Below are 15250 nucleotides of genomic sequence, written 5' to 3'. Positions count from 1 at the left end.
CAAATATACTTTTCTTTCTGGTTTAGTTTCTTAAAATTGTAATTTTCTTAACGCTGAATTTATCCCTTATAGCATGAATATCGCAATACTGTGAGCTTTTGATATCAAAGGAAAATCACATTTACAACATTATATCTGATCTGTACTCGAGTTTCCATATTAGGCAGTCAAAAACAATCTTTTCATATAGTTAGCCTCCAAGTCTCGATGTCAAAATAGTGGTATGTAAATTATGATCTGCTTTGTTTCATGGGAACCAATATAGCATCCTTAACAATAGGGACCATAAAATGACAGTGAAGAATTTTTGGACCTTCATACTTCAGTCTATGCCAGATTTCTCAACCTTGGCTCTACTGACATTTTAGGCCAGGTATCTCTTTGTTGTGGGGGCTGTTCTGTGCATTGTGAGATGCTTAGCAGCATCGTTGTCTCTACCCACTAGATGTCTGTAGAATCTGCACTCCTACCACCTCACCCCCATCGTGACGATCAAAATTATCTCCAGATGTTACCTAATGTCCCTGGGGGCACAAAATCACCCTAGCTGAGGACTACTGGTCTGTGCCATTTACCACATTTACAGCTTTTCTTGACTTTAAGTACATGCAGTGGCATCAATAAAAAATCTAATAAAATGATGCCACCTTCTCTCTGGAGACTTTCTCTGATCAGGCTCCTCATTGCTCTCCAGTCACTTTTCACCTGCATTTTCACTTTTCACCCAGCTTCCCTCCATCTTTCTTAATTCCATCTCATATTTTCACTTACTCCTCCTTTATAAATTTCAATGAAAATAAGATTTGCCGGAATTGAAAATAAGTTATCTTGCATTTCACCTTCCTGTTTTTGTACACACTCTGGTGGAAAGTACCTCGTTTAAAGCAAGAGTTGAACCATTCTCTCTGATGTCTTTCTACAATCACAGAAATGAATTTCCTCTGTGACTCTGTACTGCCTGAGTCACTCATTTTATTTACTCAGGATCAAAAATGCTTCCCTTTGTAAGTAAGTTTTAAAAGTAATGGAAAGAGATCCCTTTGGTTGAGCTTCACTGCATGATCAACAAAGCCCACCATCACTTTCATCTTCATATGACAGATACAGAGCAGCCAGGCTTACATTGTTCTCGATAGGTTTCTCCCAGGTATATGCTATCTCTTAAGTAGGGTGAGAGAGCCTACGTGGTTCAGGAGATACACATTGAAGAGTATATGGACACAGGCTGTTCCCCTTGCTTGTGTGAGTACAGTTCCAGAAACATGGACACCGTCCCGTCTGCTCTTGCAGATTGTGAGTTGTTTGATGCCCAGAGCTATGCCCCTCGCCCCCAAATATTATGCACACGCTTGGTAAGACTCATTAGGAAGGTACATATGTAAGCTAGTAACAAACCCATTTGTGATGAATCTGGACCGTTTAGCAGTTTCTCAGTGCAGTTGAACTGTGTTTGTGAATGTTTCTGATTTTTTACACTTGTCTCTGTTAGGCCGCCCCTCAGCACCCTGGACTGGACAGATCATTGTCACTGAGGAAGAACCAACAGGTAAAAGCTACGTTTTCCCCTGATAGTATTGCCAATGTTCGGCCATGCGGTTTAGCTATTGTGGAAGGTATGGTGTATATTATTTAAGATGTTTTGGAGAAAACGTACTGAAGTATTTGGAGATCATGAAGTAACATAATGTTAGAGAATCACTTTTTTTTTTTTTTTTAAGATTTATTAAGGTACAATGACATGGACCAAACTGCATGTCTGTAAAACGTACAGTGTGATAAATTTTACATGTGTGAATACCTGTGAAATCACCAATGTGATCAAAATAATGAACATATCTACCACCCCTTAAATTTCCTCATGCCCCTTCCTCATCTCCCCGCTATCACTTATCTGCTTTCTGTCACTGTTGTTTATGTTGTTCACAATTTTACGTAAATGGAATCCTACTAATTTTTGCCTGATTGCCTTCACTGAGCATAATGATATTTATCCATGTTGACGTATATATCAGTTCATTCCAATTTATTTATACCTTCTCATTTGAAAGCCTCTGTGAACCTCTCCGGTAAGTGTTTTTGTGGAAATACTGTTTCATTTCTCTTGGATAAATACCTAGAGGCTGAATACACAGGTCATCTGATAAATATCTGTTTAATTTTTAAAGAAATTGCCAACGCTTTTCCAAAATGATTGTACGTTTTACATTCCCATCAGCAGTAGTTGAGAGTTCCAGCTGCTCCTCACTGTCCCAGTACTTGGTATGGTCAGTCTTTTTAATTATAGTCATTCTAGTCAGCGTATATCGGTGTTTTATGTCACACTGGCATTTCATACTAGGTGCATAGTGGTCTTAATTTGCACTTCCCGAGTAATGTTGAGCATCTTTTCATGTGTGTATTTGCCGTTTTTGCATCCTATTTGACATCTTTGCCAGATCCAAGTTCACTCAGATATTCTTTCTTTTTTTCTGGAAATGTCACAACATCAGCTCTTACACTGTTATCGTTCAATTTATGATACATTTCAAATTAATTATTTCTATATTGTGTGAATTAAGGGTCTAAGTGTTATTATTTTGCATATGTTGATCCAATTATTTCAGCAGCATCTGTTGAAAAGATTATCCTTTTCCCATTGAATTGCCTTAGCACTATTGTCCAAGTCAATTGATTGCATATTTGTGGATCTGTTTTTGAATCTTTATTTGTTAATTTTACTTTCTTTATACCAGTACCACACTGTCTTGAACTGTAGCTTTTATAAGCTTCTTATTTTTCTTTCTTTTGTTTTAGCTTCATAGTTTTGCAATCAGGTAATATAAGACCTCTAATCATTTTTTCCCTAAGTTGCTTTGACTACTCTAAGTCTTTGCATTTCCATGTAGAATTTAAAATTAGATTATCAATTTCTAAGAAAAAGTCTGCTAGGATTTCTACTGAATCTTTTATTTTTCATTTGTTTCTATCTACTTACTCTCTCCAACTAAATGATAGACTTATCGCTTGTAGTTTTGTAGACATTTTGCTTGTGGTTTGGTCAGGTTTTGTTTCATATATTTTGAGACTCTGCTACTAGGTTCATAGGCATTTTTATTATTATATCCTCTTATGCACTGACCACTTTATTATCAGAAAATCACTCCTTTTATCCATGGTAAAGCGTTTTTGCTTGGAAATATGCTTTATCTGATATGAACATGACCATTTCAGCTTTCTTTTGATGTGTTTCGCATGACATATGATATCTGTCCTTTTCCTTTGTGTTTTGGTATTTAAATCACATTTCTTGTAGGCATCATATCCTTGGGTCTGGTTCTTTAAGGCAAACTAGTAATCTTCACCTTTTAATTGGGATATTTGAACAATTTACACATCATTGTGATTATTGATATGACTGGATTTAAATCTAACATCTTGCTATTTGTTTTTTATCCATTCCATCTATTTGTTCCTTTTTCCTCTTTTCTTTTGGATTTGAATATTTTTATTTCATTTTGTCTATATTATCTTATTAGCTGTAATTATTTATTTTGATGTTATTTTGATGATTATGTATTTAAGATCTTGGAATTTTTTCAGTATAATTAACATCTGATCACACCCTATTTTCAAGTAATATTACACTGCTTCACATGCAGTATAGGTCCTACAATACAATTCCATTTTCCCGAGTGCGTGTCCCTCAAGCTTCCGTGTTGTTTTTCAGAGGGTGTTGTTCCTGGGCCCCCCACCGACCTCTCCGTCATTGAGGCCACGCAGAGCTATGTGGTGCTGAGCTGGAAGCCCCCCCGCCAGCGTGGCCATGAAGGCATCCTGTATTTTATAGAAAAGGTGAGACTCTGGGAGCAGCATCTTTATCTCCGGCACTTCTTCAACATTTCTCTAAAGAAGTAGAGATTAAGTTTCTGTTGTGTCCTGAACTTTAAAAACTCTTATAAACTGTTACCTGTTTCCACAGAAAAATGTGTTTCCCAGAATTTTGCCTGAAAGTTCAGGGGATTTATGGATCCCTAGAGAAGGCAATGGCACCCCACTCCAGTACTCTTGCCTGGAAAATCCATGGACGGAGGAGCCTGGTAGGCTGCAGTCCATGGGGTTGCTAAGAGTCAGACACCACTGAGCGACCTCACTTTCACTTTTCTCTTTCATGAATTGGAGAAGGAAATGGCAACCCACTCCAGTATTTTTGCCTGGAGAATCCCAGGGATGGGGGAGCCTGGTGGGCTGCTGTCTATGGGGTCGCACAGAGTCGGACATGACTGAAGTGACTTAGCAGCAGGGGTCACCCATGGACTCCTAAGAGGTCCACAGACCCCAACTCTTAGCCCCTCCAAGAAGAGAAACATTCCTGGAACTGTAGATGGCCTCTGCAACACTGTGTTGCAGTGCTTTCTCACCACTTTTCCCATCTCCCTTGCTCTGCTGTTGTGGTTTAGTTGTTCACTCGTGTCTGACTCTTAGGCCCCGTGGATTGTAGCCTTCCAGACTCCTCTGTCCATGAGATTTCTCAGGCAAAAATATTGGAGTGGGTTGCCATTTCCTTCCCCAGGGGATCTTCTTGACCCAGGAATCAAACTCACATATGCTGCATATGTGAGCCGCCAGAAAGTTCATCAAAGAACTATAGGTCTAGGCAAATACCTGTAAGTTAGGTAACAACATAAAATCTATATTCAACTGTCTTTCTGGCCCTTTAATTATTTCTAACCAGCAGCTCTTGAGAAAATTATATTGGAGGCAAAAACACAGGGTCTGTGGTTTTCCTTTATTAACAATTTTATTCATGAGGACATTTGGCTTATGGGGGGCATGCCTCACTGCCTTCCTATCCCTAGAGGTGAATAAAAATAAGAGGTTCATTTCTTCAACATGCCAATATGGACATCTTCAAAGAAAGTCTGATTTTACCAAAATAATGCTTAATTTTTATGTTTTATCAATTTTTGCATTTTCTACACATTAGCCTCAAATGAAATATAACTTGAGTATCATTCTTGATTAAAAATTTTTTTCTTTCTCTCTCTCTTTTTTTCTTAATAGAGGGCAAGTCAAGAGTGATAAACATTCACTTCTTAGTGTATTTAATATGCATTCCTCCAGTGAATCATTTTGAAATGCTTCACACAAAGATAGTTCTGAATAAGCTCTGTGGCTGTAATTACCGTCTTTCTTATAATAATGACACAGGAACAGCCTACTCTTTGAGATGAGTCAACTTTGGCTTCTGTTGAGCATCTCCTCTGGTCACATAAATTCAAATTTCTGCATGAAAGTCTGTAGCTTCTCCAGACCTAAATACCTGAATCTGATTAAAAATTTGAGTGTTCTTCTACCAGTGAGCCAGAAGGGACATTTGTGAGTACAGCATGGATAAAGAGGTCTGCACAGGCCCTGCCAACATACAAGGTCTAGGATGTGCCAGAGGAGCAGCACACTTTCAGAAACCTGGGGCACGTTTACAGAAAAGCCATCCAGATGAGTGCCAGACTGTGGTCCAGAGCCAAGTCTCAAATTCTCATTAAAAAAAAAAATTATTTATTTGGGTCTTTTTTGTTGGGCCCAGGCTTTTGCTAGTTGCAGAGAGTAGGGGCTACTCTCCAGCTGTGGTGTGTGGACTTCTCCTTGCAGTGGCTTTTCTTGTTGTAGAGCACGGACTCTAGGGCACACAGGCTTCAGTAGATGTGGCACACCAGCTTAGCTGCCCCATGGCATGTGGGATCTTCCAGGACCAGCGATCAACCCATGTCTCCTGCATTGGCAGGCGGATTTTTAACCACTGGACTACCCGTGCTTAGTCTCTCAGTTGTGTCTGACTCTTTGTGACCCTTTAGACTGCAGCCCACCGGGCTTCTCTGTCCATGGGATTTTTCAGGCAAGAATAAGGACCACCAGGGAAGTCCTCAAATTATTTCTGATGAACCACTTCTAAACCGTTGACTTTTCACAAGGGAAATGTTCCCATGCTCTCTTCCCATGACAAGTTTCCATCCGCAGGATGTTCAGGCCTGCAGCAGTGCTGCCTCTCTGGTTATCCCTGTGCTTGCTCTTCTTCAAGGAACCTTGTACCTGGGATTTGCAAGCACATTAAGCATGAACTTGCCTGTCATGGTGATGGGCTTACAAGCAGTTATGCCATGTCTGTGAGCCCTGAGACAGTTGATATTGAGGGAAATTAGATAAATCAAGTTCCATTGCTCTCAACCCCTCTGTCCTACTGTGTTCTTTTCAGTCCCCAAAGTTTTCCTCAGATGTCTTATGTTTTCAGCGCTTTCCAATTTCCCCTTTCAGAAGTCTGGTCAAGTCAGAGACAAGAATTGTATGACTTGGTAGCTCTGTTTCTACCAAAGGAACAAAAACAACTGATGTTTACCAAGGACCAGGCACTGTTTTCCAAATGACTCAGTGATGAAAGAATCTGCCTGCCAGTGCAGGAGACACAGGAGACACTGGTTCAGTCCTTGGGTCCGGAAGATCCCCTGGAGGAGGAAATGGCAACCCACTCCAGTATTCATGCCTGGGAAATCCCATGGACAGAGGAGCCCTGGTGGGCTATACTCCATAGGGTCACAAAGAGTCAGATATGACTGATCAGCTGAGCACACACATGCAGGCACTGTTTTAAGCTCTACATATGTTAACTCCCTTCATTCTTCCAGGAACCCTATGAAGGAAATACTTTTATTTTTATTACATCTGCTTTGTAGATGAGGAAACAGGCATAGATGGGGTATATAATTTGCCCCGGATCACACAACTAGTAAGAGACAAAGCTGGGATTTGAACCTAAGTGGTCTGGCTCAGGTCCATATATCCAAGTTTTACACACTGCTGCCTTCCAACCTTCCCACGCCTAAGTCTCCTCTCAAAAGCTTGGATAATAGGGACTTCCCTGGCAGTCCAGCGGTTGAGATTTCACCTTCCAATACAGGGTGTGTGGGTTTGATCCCTGGTTGGGGCGCTAAGATCTCACATCCCTCGCAGCCAGAAAACCAAAACATAAAACAGAAGCAGTGTTGTAACAAATTCAATAAAGGCTTTAAAAATGGTCCACGTCAAAAAAAATTCTTAAACTTCAGTAATCACATAATGTATGCCAAAAATGAATCAAAGTCATAAACTAAACAATGAAAGTCTGGGAGGATTCTATTCCTCAGTGGGTAGCAGAGCGACTTAAAGGGGAATTTACTCTCTCTGCCTCCCACATACAGCAGACACATTATCATAAAAGGTACTGCAAGGGATGTCAGCGGTTACCTCATCAAATTTGCCTATTTTACAGACGTTGACACTCATGTGACTGTCCCAGGACCACATAGCTCGCTGTTACCAAAGCAAGGACCTGAAGCAATGCTTCTGGGTCCTTTTCATCATACCATGTTGCCTCTCATTTCAACTAAATGAAGGTTACGCTAAGTGATGTACTAAGAAACTTATTGTCCCCTAAAGTTATCATCCTTGACAGCTGGTCAGTCTATCACAGGTTTAGATTTCTGGAAAAATCTCTTGAAACTATTCAGACGTTCTGTAGCAAAGTCACTTCTGCTTTGTCCATATTCTAAAAAAGAAAAAAACTTCTTTATCTTTCACTAACTTCATACATCTAGAATTCAGAAAAATTAATTCATTCGGGAAAAAAAAATCATTGATTATCTACTATGTGCCAGATGACAGTTCTAGGCTCTGGGGTATAGCAGTGAACAAGATATCTTCCTGAACTCATTTCATTGGAATTGACATTCCAACAATGGAGACGACAAACAAATAGTTTAATTTCAAGTGTTGATAAGTTTCTTGGTGAAAAATAAAGCAGGGGAAGTAAGGAATAGAGAATGATGGGGAAGGAGCAAATAACCTTTGCAGGTCAGTGATGGGATGGCAGTGATCAAGAAGGTGATATGTGAACACAGACCTGCATGCTGTTATGAGTCATTATATAAAAAATAACTCAGGTCATAACAATATAATGGAAATGTAAGTATCTAAGATAGCATATTAAACTTAATTACATACCCTAAAAATGCATCTTACACCAATTTTTGTGTCCTGTTTTGCTTAATTGTGTCTCACTCTGCAGCCCCATAAACAGAGCCCACCAAGCTCCTCTGTCTATGAAATTTTCCAGCAACAATACTGGAATGGGTTGCCATTTCCTATTCCAGGGCATCTTCCCAACCCAGGGATCAAACCCGCATCTACTACATTGGCAGGCAGATTCTTTACCACTGTACCAACTGGAAAGCCCATCTGACCCCAAACTATCATCTAAATGAATTAAGGACTTTTGTAAGTAGACCAATGGCCTTATTTAGTTAAGAAAAGAAGTGAAATATCAAGGCATCATATTTGTCCAACAATACAGCTGTATTTGATTGAGGTAATCCTGTGGACTTGAGATGTTTCATCCCCCACTTCCTCCAAATCTCTTTTCCAGACCAACTTGCATGACAGGTAGTAGTTTGTTGGCAGATAAATGAACTTCGAGGTGCCTTAGAGTTCTTCAGTTTATTCTTTCTGTGCCTTCAATGACCTCACTGTTCTGGCTGCAGTGTGAAGCGGGAACTGAAAACTGGCAGCGGGTGAACACAGAGCTCCCTGTGAAATCTCCCCGCTTCGCTCTGTTCGACTTGGCTGAGGGGAAATCCTACCGTTTCCGAGTCCGCTGTTCCAATTCGGCTGGAGTTGGTGAGCCATCAGAGGCAACGGAAGTGACCGTGGTTGGTGACAAGCTTGGTAAGTGTAGAGTTTGCTTGAGCTGCTGTAAACTTATTTAACTTCAATTCGAGAGAAAATTCAAAAGCAAGAATCGTACTGAAATACATATATGTTCAAAAGTAAAAATGGTGACAGCTTTTTTCATATTATAAATTTAACTGATGACTGTGATTGACTGATATGTTAAAAAGAACTTCACGTGTGTGTGTGTTAGTTGCTCAGTCATGTCCGACTCTTTGCAATCCTATGGACTTCCTCTGTCCATGGAATTCTCCAGGCAAGAATACTGGAGTGGGTTACCACTTTCTTCTCTAGGGGATCTTCCTGACTGAGGGATTGAACCCAGGTCTCCTACATTGAGGCAGATTCTTTACCGTCTGAGTTACCAGGGAAGCACCCTCTCCTCCAAAAAAAACTTTATAATTATGAATGATTATGAAAGTACATTTCTTCAGGAGTTTCAGCAGTATTGCTAGTGTACTTTTTTCCTGGAGGGGATTGGTATGTTCATCGGTGTTTAGTTTTTCATTATGCTCCCAAACTAGCATATTTAAAACATTTTCTGCTCTAACAAATATAAAGAACTGTGTGTCTGACCTGGTTACTAGTATAATATTTATATATGCATGTTCATGTTTCTGCATATGTGATAGGAATGAAGTTTTAAAGCCACCTTGAACGTGACCATCATTTTCTTCTTTTCTCAGACATCCCCAAGCCTCCGAGCAATATCATCCCAAGCAGAAACACAGACACATCAGTGGTCGTTACATGGGAGGAACCCAAGGATGCTAAAGAGCTGGTCGGGTACTACATAGAGTCAAGCATTGTTGGCTCCGGCAAGTGGGAACCTTGCAACAACAACCCTGTGAAGGGCACGAGGTAACCGCACTATGTCAGGAAGTGGGACTGGGGTTCTGGCGCTGGAGTCACAGGGGCTGCAGAGAAGAAATGCAGCCATGGACCCAAACAGCAGCACAAACATCCAGCGCAGGGAGATTATTGAAAACGTTATGCTCTGAGTATCCAAATGAATTCAAAATTGAATGTGTCTATGGCCATACATTTGAAGAAAGGATTACTAGTGACATTAAACACTTAGAAACCCATAATGGCAGCTATGATAAGAGGTCATTTCATAGCTCTTTTCTGATTCTTGCACTTTATACTGTATATCCTTTGAAACCTTTTGTTCACTTTTAATATCCAATGTGATACTAGATTCCAAGGAATCTAGGCTCTAGTAAACAAAAATTATCCAGACATTTTTTTTTAATTCAAGTATAAGTAATCTACAACACTATGTTAGTTCCAGGTGCACAGCATAGTGATTCAGTATTTCTATACATTACCAAATGATCTCCACAGTAAGTCTAAGTACCCGCTGCCACCATTGCAAAGCTATTGACTATATTCCCCAGGCTATACGTATCACCCCCATGACTTATTTTTTAACTGGAAGTTTGTACCTCTTAATCCTCTTCACCTGTTTCATCAACCCCCAACCCTGTTCCCCTCTGGCAACCACCTGCTTGTCCTCTGTATCTAAGAGTCTGTTTCTGTTTTGTTCTGTTTGTTCATTTGTTTTGTTTTTTAGATCTCACATATAAGTGAAATGAAGTCATACAGTATTTGTCTTCCTCTATTTGACTTATTTCGCTTAGCATCATCCCTTTTGGGTTCATCTGTGCTGTAAATGACAAGCCTCCGTTCCTTTCTATGGTTGAGTAATACTCCATTGTATGTATATGCCACATGTCCTTTATTCATTATCAGTGAAAACTTAGGTTGCTTTTATATCTTGGCTACTGTCAATAATGCTGCAGTTGAACATAGGGACACGTGTATCTTTTCAAATTAGTGTTTCTGTTTTCTTCAGAAAAATACCCAGAAGTGGAACTGCTAGATGGTATGGTAGTTCTGTTTTTAATATTTTGAGGAACCTCCATGCTCTTTTCCATATACCAGTTTACATCCCACCAACAATGAGCATTCCCTCTCCTCCACATCCTTGCCAAAACTTTTTGTTTCTTGTCTTTTTGAGGATATTCATCCTGACAGGTGTGAGGTGATAGCTCATTGAGGTTCTGATTTGCATTTCCCTTATGGTTACTGATGTTGAGCATCTTTTCATGTGCCTGTTGACCCTTTGTATGTCTTCTTTGGGAAAATGTCTATTCAGATCCTCTGCCCATTTTTTAATTGGGTTGTTTGGGAAGGGTTTGATATTAAGTTTTGTGAGTTCTTTGTATATTTTGGGTATTAACCCCATATCAGATGTATCATTTGCTCATATCTCCTTCCATTCAGTAAGTGGCCTTTTCGCTTTGTTGATAGTTTACTTTGCTGTGCAAAAACTTTTTCATTTGCTGTAGTCCCGTTTGTTCACTTTTCCTTTTGCTTTCCTTGTCTGAGGAGACAGATCCAAAAAAATGTTGTAAGACCAGGGTCTAAAGGTATATGGCTATGCTCTCTTATAGGACTTTCATGGTCTCAGGTCTTGCATTTAAGTCTAATCCATTTTGAGATTATTTTTGTGTAAGATGTCAGAAAATAGTCCAGTTTGATTTTTGTTCATGTAGCTGTCCTGTGTCATTAATGATGCCAGCATTTTCAATGAGTAGAAAAAAGTATTGGTATTGTATGAGTTTTGAACATCAGTATGGTAAATCCAGTGCTGAGGAGATATACACACACCAAAATAAAGACATTCAGAATACTTAGTGATCTTGTATCTAGTTCTAATGTAAGGAGGGTGTTTTTTGTTTTTTCCTTGCTTTTGAATATTTTGCCAACCAGCTTTGTAAACTGATGACAAATTCTGGCCTACACCCAAATTCTGAGCCTCCTTTGCTTTAGGAGATTTCAGGGGAGAATTCCCCCACCCCATTGTCAAGCAGGTTTGTTAGGCAGCTTCTGGCGTGGCCAATTCTATTCCAAGGACCCCCATAGGTCGAGTCATTCCTTTGCAGAACACAAGAGAATGAAGACAAACCAGTTAATGGGAGAAGGCAGTATGTTTTGCAAGAGATTCATTTAACCTGTTTGTGCATTTTGTGTTTACTCTGAGTTTCCTGCATTTTCCAAGGACAGTTTAGAAACTTCCATGGCAAGTAGGCATTGACTGCTTTTCCACAAACGGAGGGGAGCTGCTCAAGGACTGACACCATTTGTCACCTATTCTCAAAACCTAGCTCAGTGTCTGGAACACTGAAGTGCTTGGTAAATGTTTACTGAACTGAGCTGGCCTACACTATGGCTGCCTGTATTAAATATTTCAACTTGCTGATAGTGGCAGAGTCATCAGCAGGCCGTAATTTCCTCTACTTACAGTCCTTAGGATGGATTAGAATGTTACTGTGATTCATGAAACAGGTTTTTTTATAGCCCTGGTAACGATTAAGAAAGTGAGGCTGTTTTATGTGTGAAACTGCCCATGGATTCACACCTCATTACTGAACTTTAAAATGTACATGACAATTCTCAAGTCAATTTTTCACCTAATTTTCAGATTCTAGCATAATTTTTCAAGTAATTTTACCTTCCATGGCATTCAGGGAGTCAGCAAATAGGCCTCTGTGACAAGGGGCAGCCAGTGCTTTAGAACTATAAATATAACCCTGAAATAATCATTAATAATGTTATTAATACCACCTATTATTTAGTCAGTGCCTCTTATATCCAGGGCTTGTAATGGGTACTATTATACTTTTTAAAATTTATTTTTAATTTTTTATTGAAGTATAGTTGATTTATAATATTTCAGGTATATAGCAAAGTCATTCAGTTTATATATAGATGTAGATAGTCTTTTCAAATTCTTTTCCATTATAGGTTGTTATAAGATATTCAATATAGTTCCTTTTGCTGTACAGTAGGACCTTGATATTGATCTATTTTATATATAGTAGTGTGTCTATTAATTCCTAATTTATTCCTGCCTCTGTACTATATATAATTTATGGTCAATCTTCACACAAGAATTACTATGTAGGCATTATTATCTCCATTTTACTGATAAGTACACACAGGTTCAAAAAGGATAGGGTGTTTATTCAGGGGAAAACCAGGACTCCTCACTATTTGACAGAGTGAGTTTAGAAAATTGCCTGAGATGCCTTCTTGTTTAATGTATGTATGTTACCTGGATCTCTCTACATCCTTTTCTTCCTTTTGAAAAAAATGAATGGTTTTCATAAAGCCAGATCATTCTGTTAAACTAACAGAATTTAGTTTAGTCCCTTAATTTTCCTCCTGGGAAACTTTTTAAAAATTTTCTTCCCTTTCAGATTTACTTGTCACGGATTGAAGACCGGCCAGAGTTATATTTTCCGGGTCAGAGCAGTTAACGCAGCTGGACTTAGTGAATATTCACAGGATTCAGAAGCAATCGAAGTAAAAGCTGCTATTGGTAAGTTCTTCATGCACAGCTTTACGGGTGCAGGGGGTGGGAATGATTTTTCCTAAGTTACAACGAAGGATGCCATCCTCTCCAGAGACTCTGTCAAGTTTCTAAGATGGCTCAACGTCCCATCCTCAGATGGTCATTGTCTCTGACTCCAGGCGACCTCTAATCTTCCACAGCTGTTCTTTTACAGATCTCCATCACTTATCCAGACTCTGTGCTTCTGTAGCCTTTCCATCTTTATCAGCCCAAGTTTCCTCAGATATTCATTCCCATTGTGTGAAACTCCACTTTAACTTGGTGCTCATCCTGGGAATACAGAGGGCCATCCAATCCCATGAGGTGGTGTATCACCCATAACCAGATCATCTCATACCTAAAAGCCATTCCATCTGCAGCAGAGCCTGGCTTGTTTTCAGTAACAGCAGCACATTAACCTGCCTTTTATAAACTCTGCTAAAATTCGTGTAAAACATGCATGGTTGCTTAATCATATGTTTCATCTCTGCTGGCAAAGTAACCAACAGAATAAAACCAGTAATAAAGTAATTATATGTATGTATAATGATGTGCCTCCCAATCTTGAGGTGGGGAAGGGACCCAGGTAGTTCAAGCAATAAAAATGAAATCTATGATATAGTAGCACATATGTAAATAGGAAGATTATTTAATACCAGTTGTCTTCAGTTAGCATCTCGTATTACCTTTTTTTTTTTTTTTTGTCACAAGGCATGTGGGATCTTAATTCCCCAGCCAGGGTTGGAACCAGTGTCCTCTGCAGTGGAAGCATAGAGTTTTAACCATTGGATCTCCAGGGAATTCCCCCGTATTACTTTTTAACATTCCTTATAATATGTTCGTATTATAAGGACATAGTGAACATGTTTCTTTGAGATTGGGAGGTACAGACCATTACTATATCAATAAGGTACATAACTAATTATTACATAATCAAGATCTTTGTTTGTCTCTTGTGCACTCTCCCTACCCCTCATTCTGTTGAATAATGGAACTTATATCTCAAGAAATGTCTGAGAAGTGCTTGTTCTTATATTTACTTGGGTCCTGCAAATCCAGATGGTTCTTGTTCTGTCTCTGGTTTTTTGTTCTCATTTCTTCTTTTCCCAAAATATGGAGAAGTTGAAATGTTTCCATGGTGTTAGTTATGTGAAATGTATGCTTTCCATATTTCTTGCAAATTCAGGTGGTTTCCCTTAAACCAAGATTGTTTTTGTTCTGTGTGTGGTGCTAATGTTTTTCTCTTTTATTCTAAGCGTGATCTGTACTGCATCCTGGCTCAAAGTGTTTCTGTTGTTATCTGGCAATTGTAGGGGGAGGAGTGTCTCCAGCTGTGTGGCCTGAACTGAATGAGACACCTGGTGGACTAACAGACTCCAGGGGAGGCATGCATGACACCTCCCGGCCAACCTTTAAGAAAGATGCTTTGCTTGGTAGCAAACTTAACAAACCTTCACTACCCAGTAGCGCTCACAACCTGGGCCAAACAGAAGTGAGTAAAGTAAGTGAAACAGTTCAGGAAGCGCTTTCCCTGCCATCAAAGAAAGCAGCCCTTGAGGGGAAAAGTAAGTCTGAGCCTCTGAGAAAGAAGAAGGACCTAGGTGAGCGCTGAAACAGTAAGAGCGTCTCATCTGTTCACATCAGTGTCCTCACGGCTCATTGTCCATATCACCTTCTTCCATCTGTGTTCACGTTCATCAGTGTTCATTCTTAATTTTATGTGTTTTCAGTTACCCATTTGTAATACCTTTGTTTAATGAGTCATAGAAGTAGTTTTCTGTGAACTTGGCTTTGACACATAATTCATTGTGCTTAATGACAATAGAAATATTTAAAGTAATTTGGTTATTGAGTCCCTTCTAGCTTGTCAAATAGACACACCTTTGGCCTCATTTTGCTGAGAGTTAGAGATGAGAGCAGGAAGAATTCAATAATCGTAGCTTGTAAGAGGTCCTTCAAAATATCATTTTGGTAAATGGATAGGAAAAATATTTCACAAAGAACTGACATTTTATTAGGGTCATAGTTATTAACTTATGTTATTTATCCTTAGGTTTTCAAATGACCTTCACATTTAATTCAAATAAACATAAGTTGAGTTGTCTTGAAAAGTTT

General features: G+C 39.4%; 1 protein-coding gene across 2 annotated transcripts in view; it reads left to right on the top strand.

Moving 5' to 3' along the window:
- MYOM1 (myomesin 1) overlaps positions 1–15250 on the top strand; it is a 117010-nt gene that overhangs the window by 52260 nt on the left and 49500 nt on the right. Inside the window, exons 13-18 of one of the 2 annotated variants that reach the window (XM_015103647.4) lie at positions 1490–1546; positions 3707–3831; positions 8547–8730; positions 9420–9594; positions 13002–13123; positions 14449–14736. In XM_015103647.4, the coding sequence (XP_014959133.3) occupies positions 1490–1546; positions 3707–3831; positions 8547–8730; positions 9420–9594; positions 13002–13123; positions 14449–14736 (951 nt within the window). The remainder of the gene's footprint in view (positions 1–1489; positions 1547–3706; positions 3832–8546; positions 8731–9419; positions 9595–13001; positions 13124–14448; positions 14737–15250) is intronic. The other variant, XM_015103648.4, reaches the window with a different exon arrangement.

The sequence above is a fragment of the Ovis aries genome, chromosome 23 (genome assembly GCF_016772045.2).
Source record: "Ovis aries strain OAR_USU_Benz2616 breed Rambouillet chromosome 23, ARS-UI_Ramb_v3.0, whole genome shotgun sequence".
Taxonomy (NCBI): Eukaryota; Metazoa; Chordata; class Mammalia; order Artiodactyla; family Bovidae; genus Ovis; species Ovis aries.
This window is presented reverse-complemented; position numbering and strand designations above follow the sequence as displayed.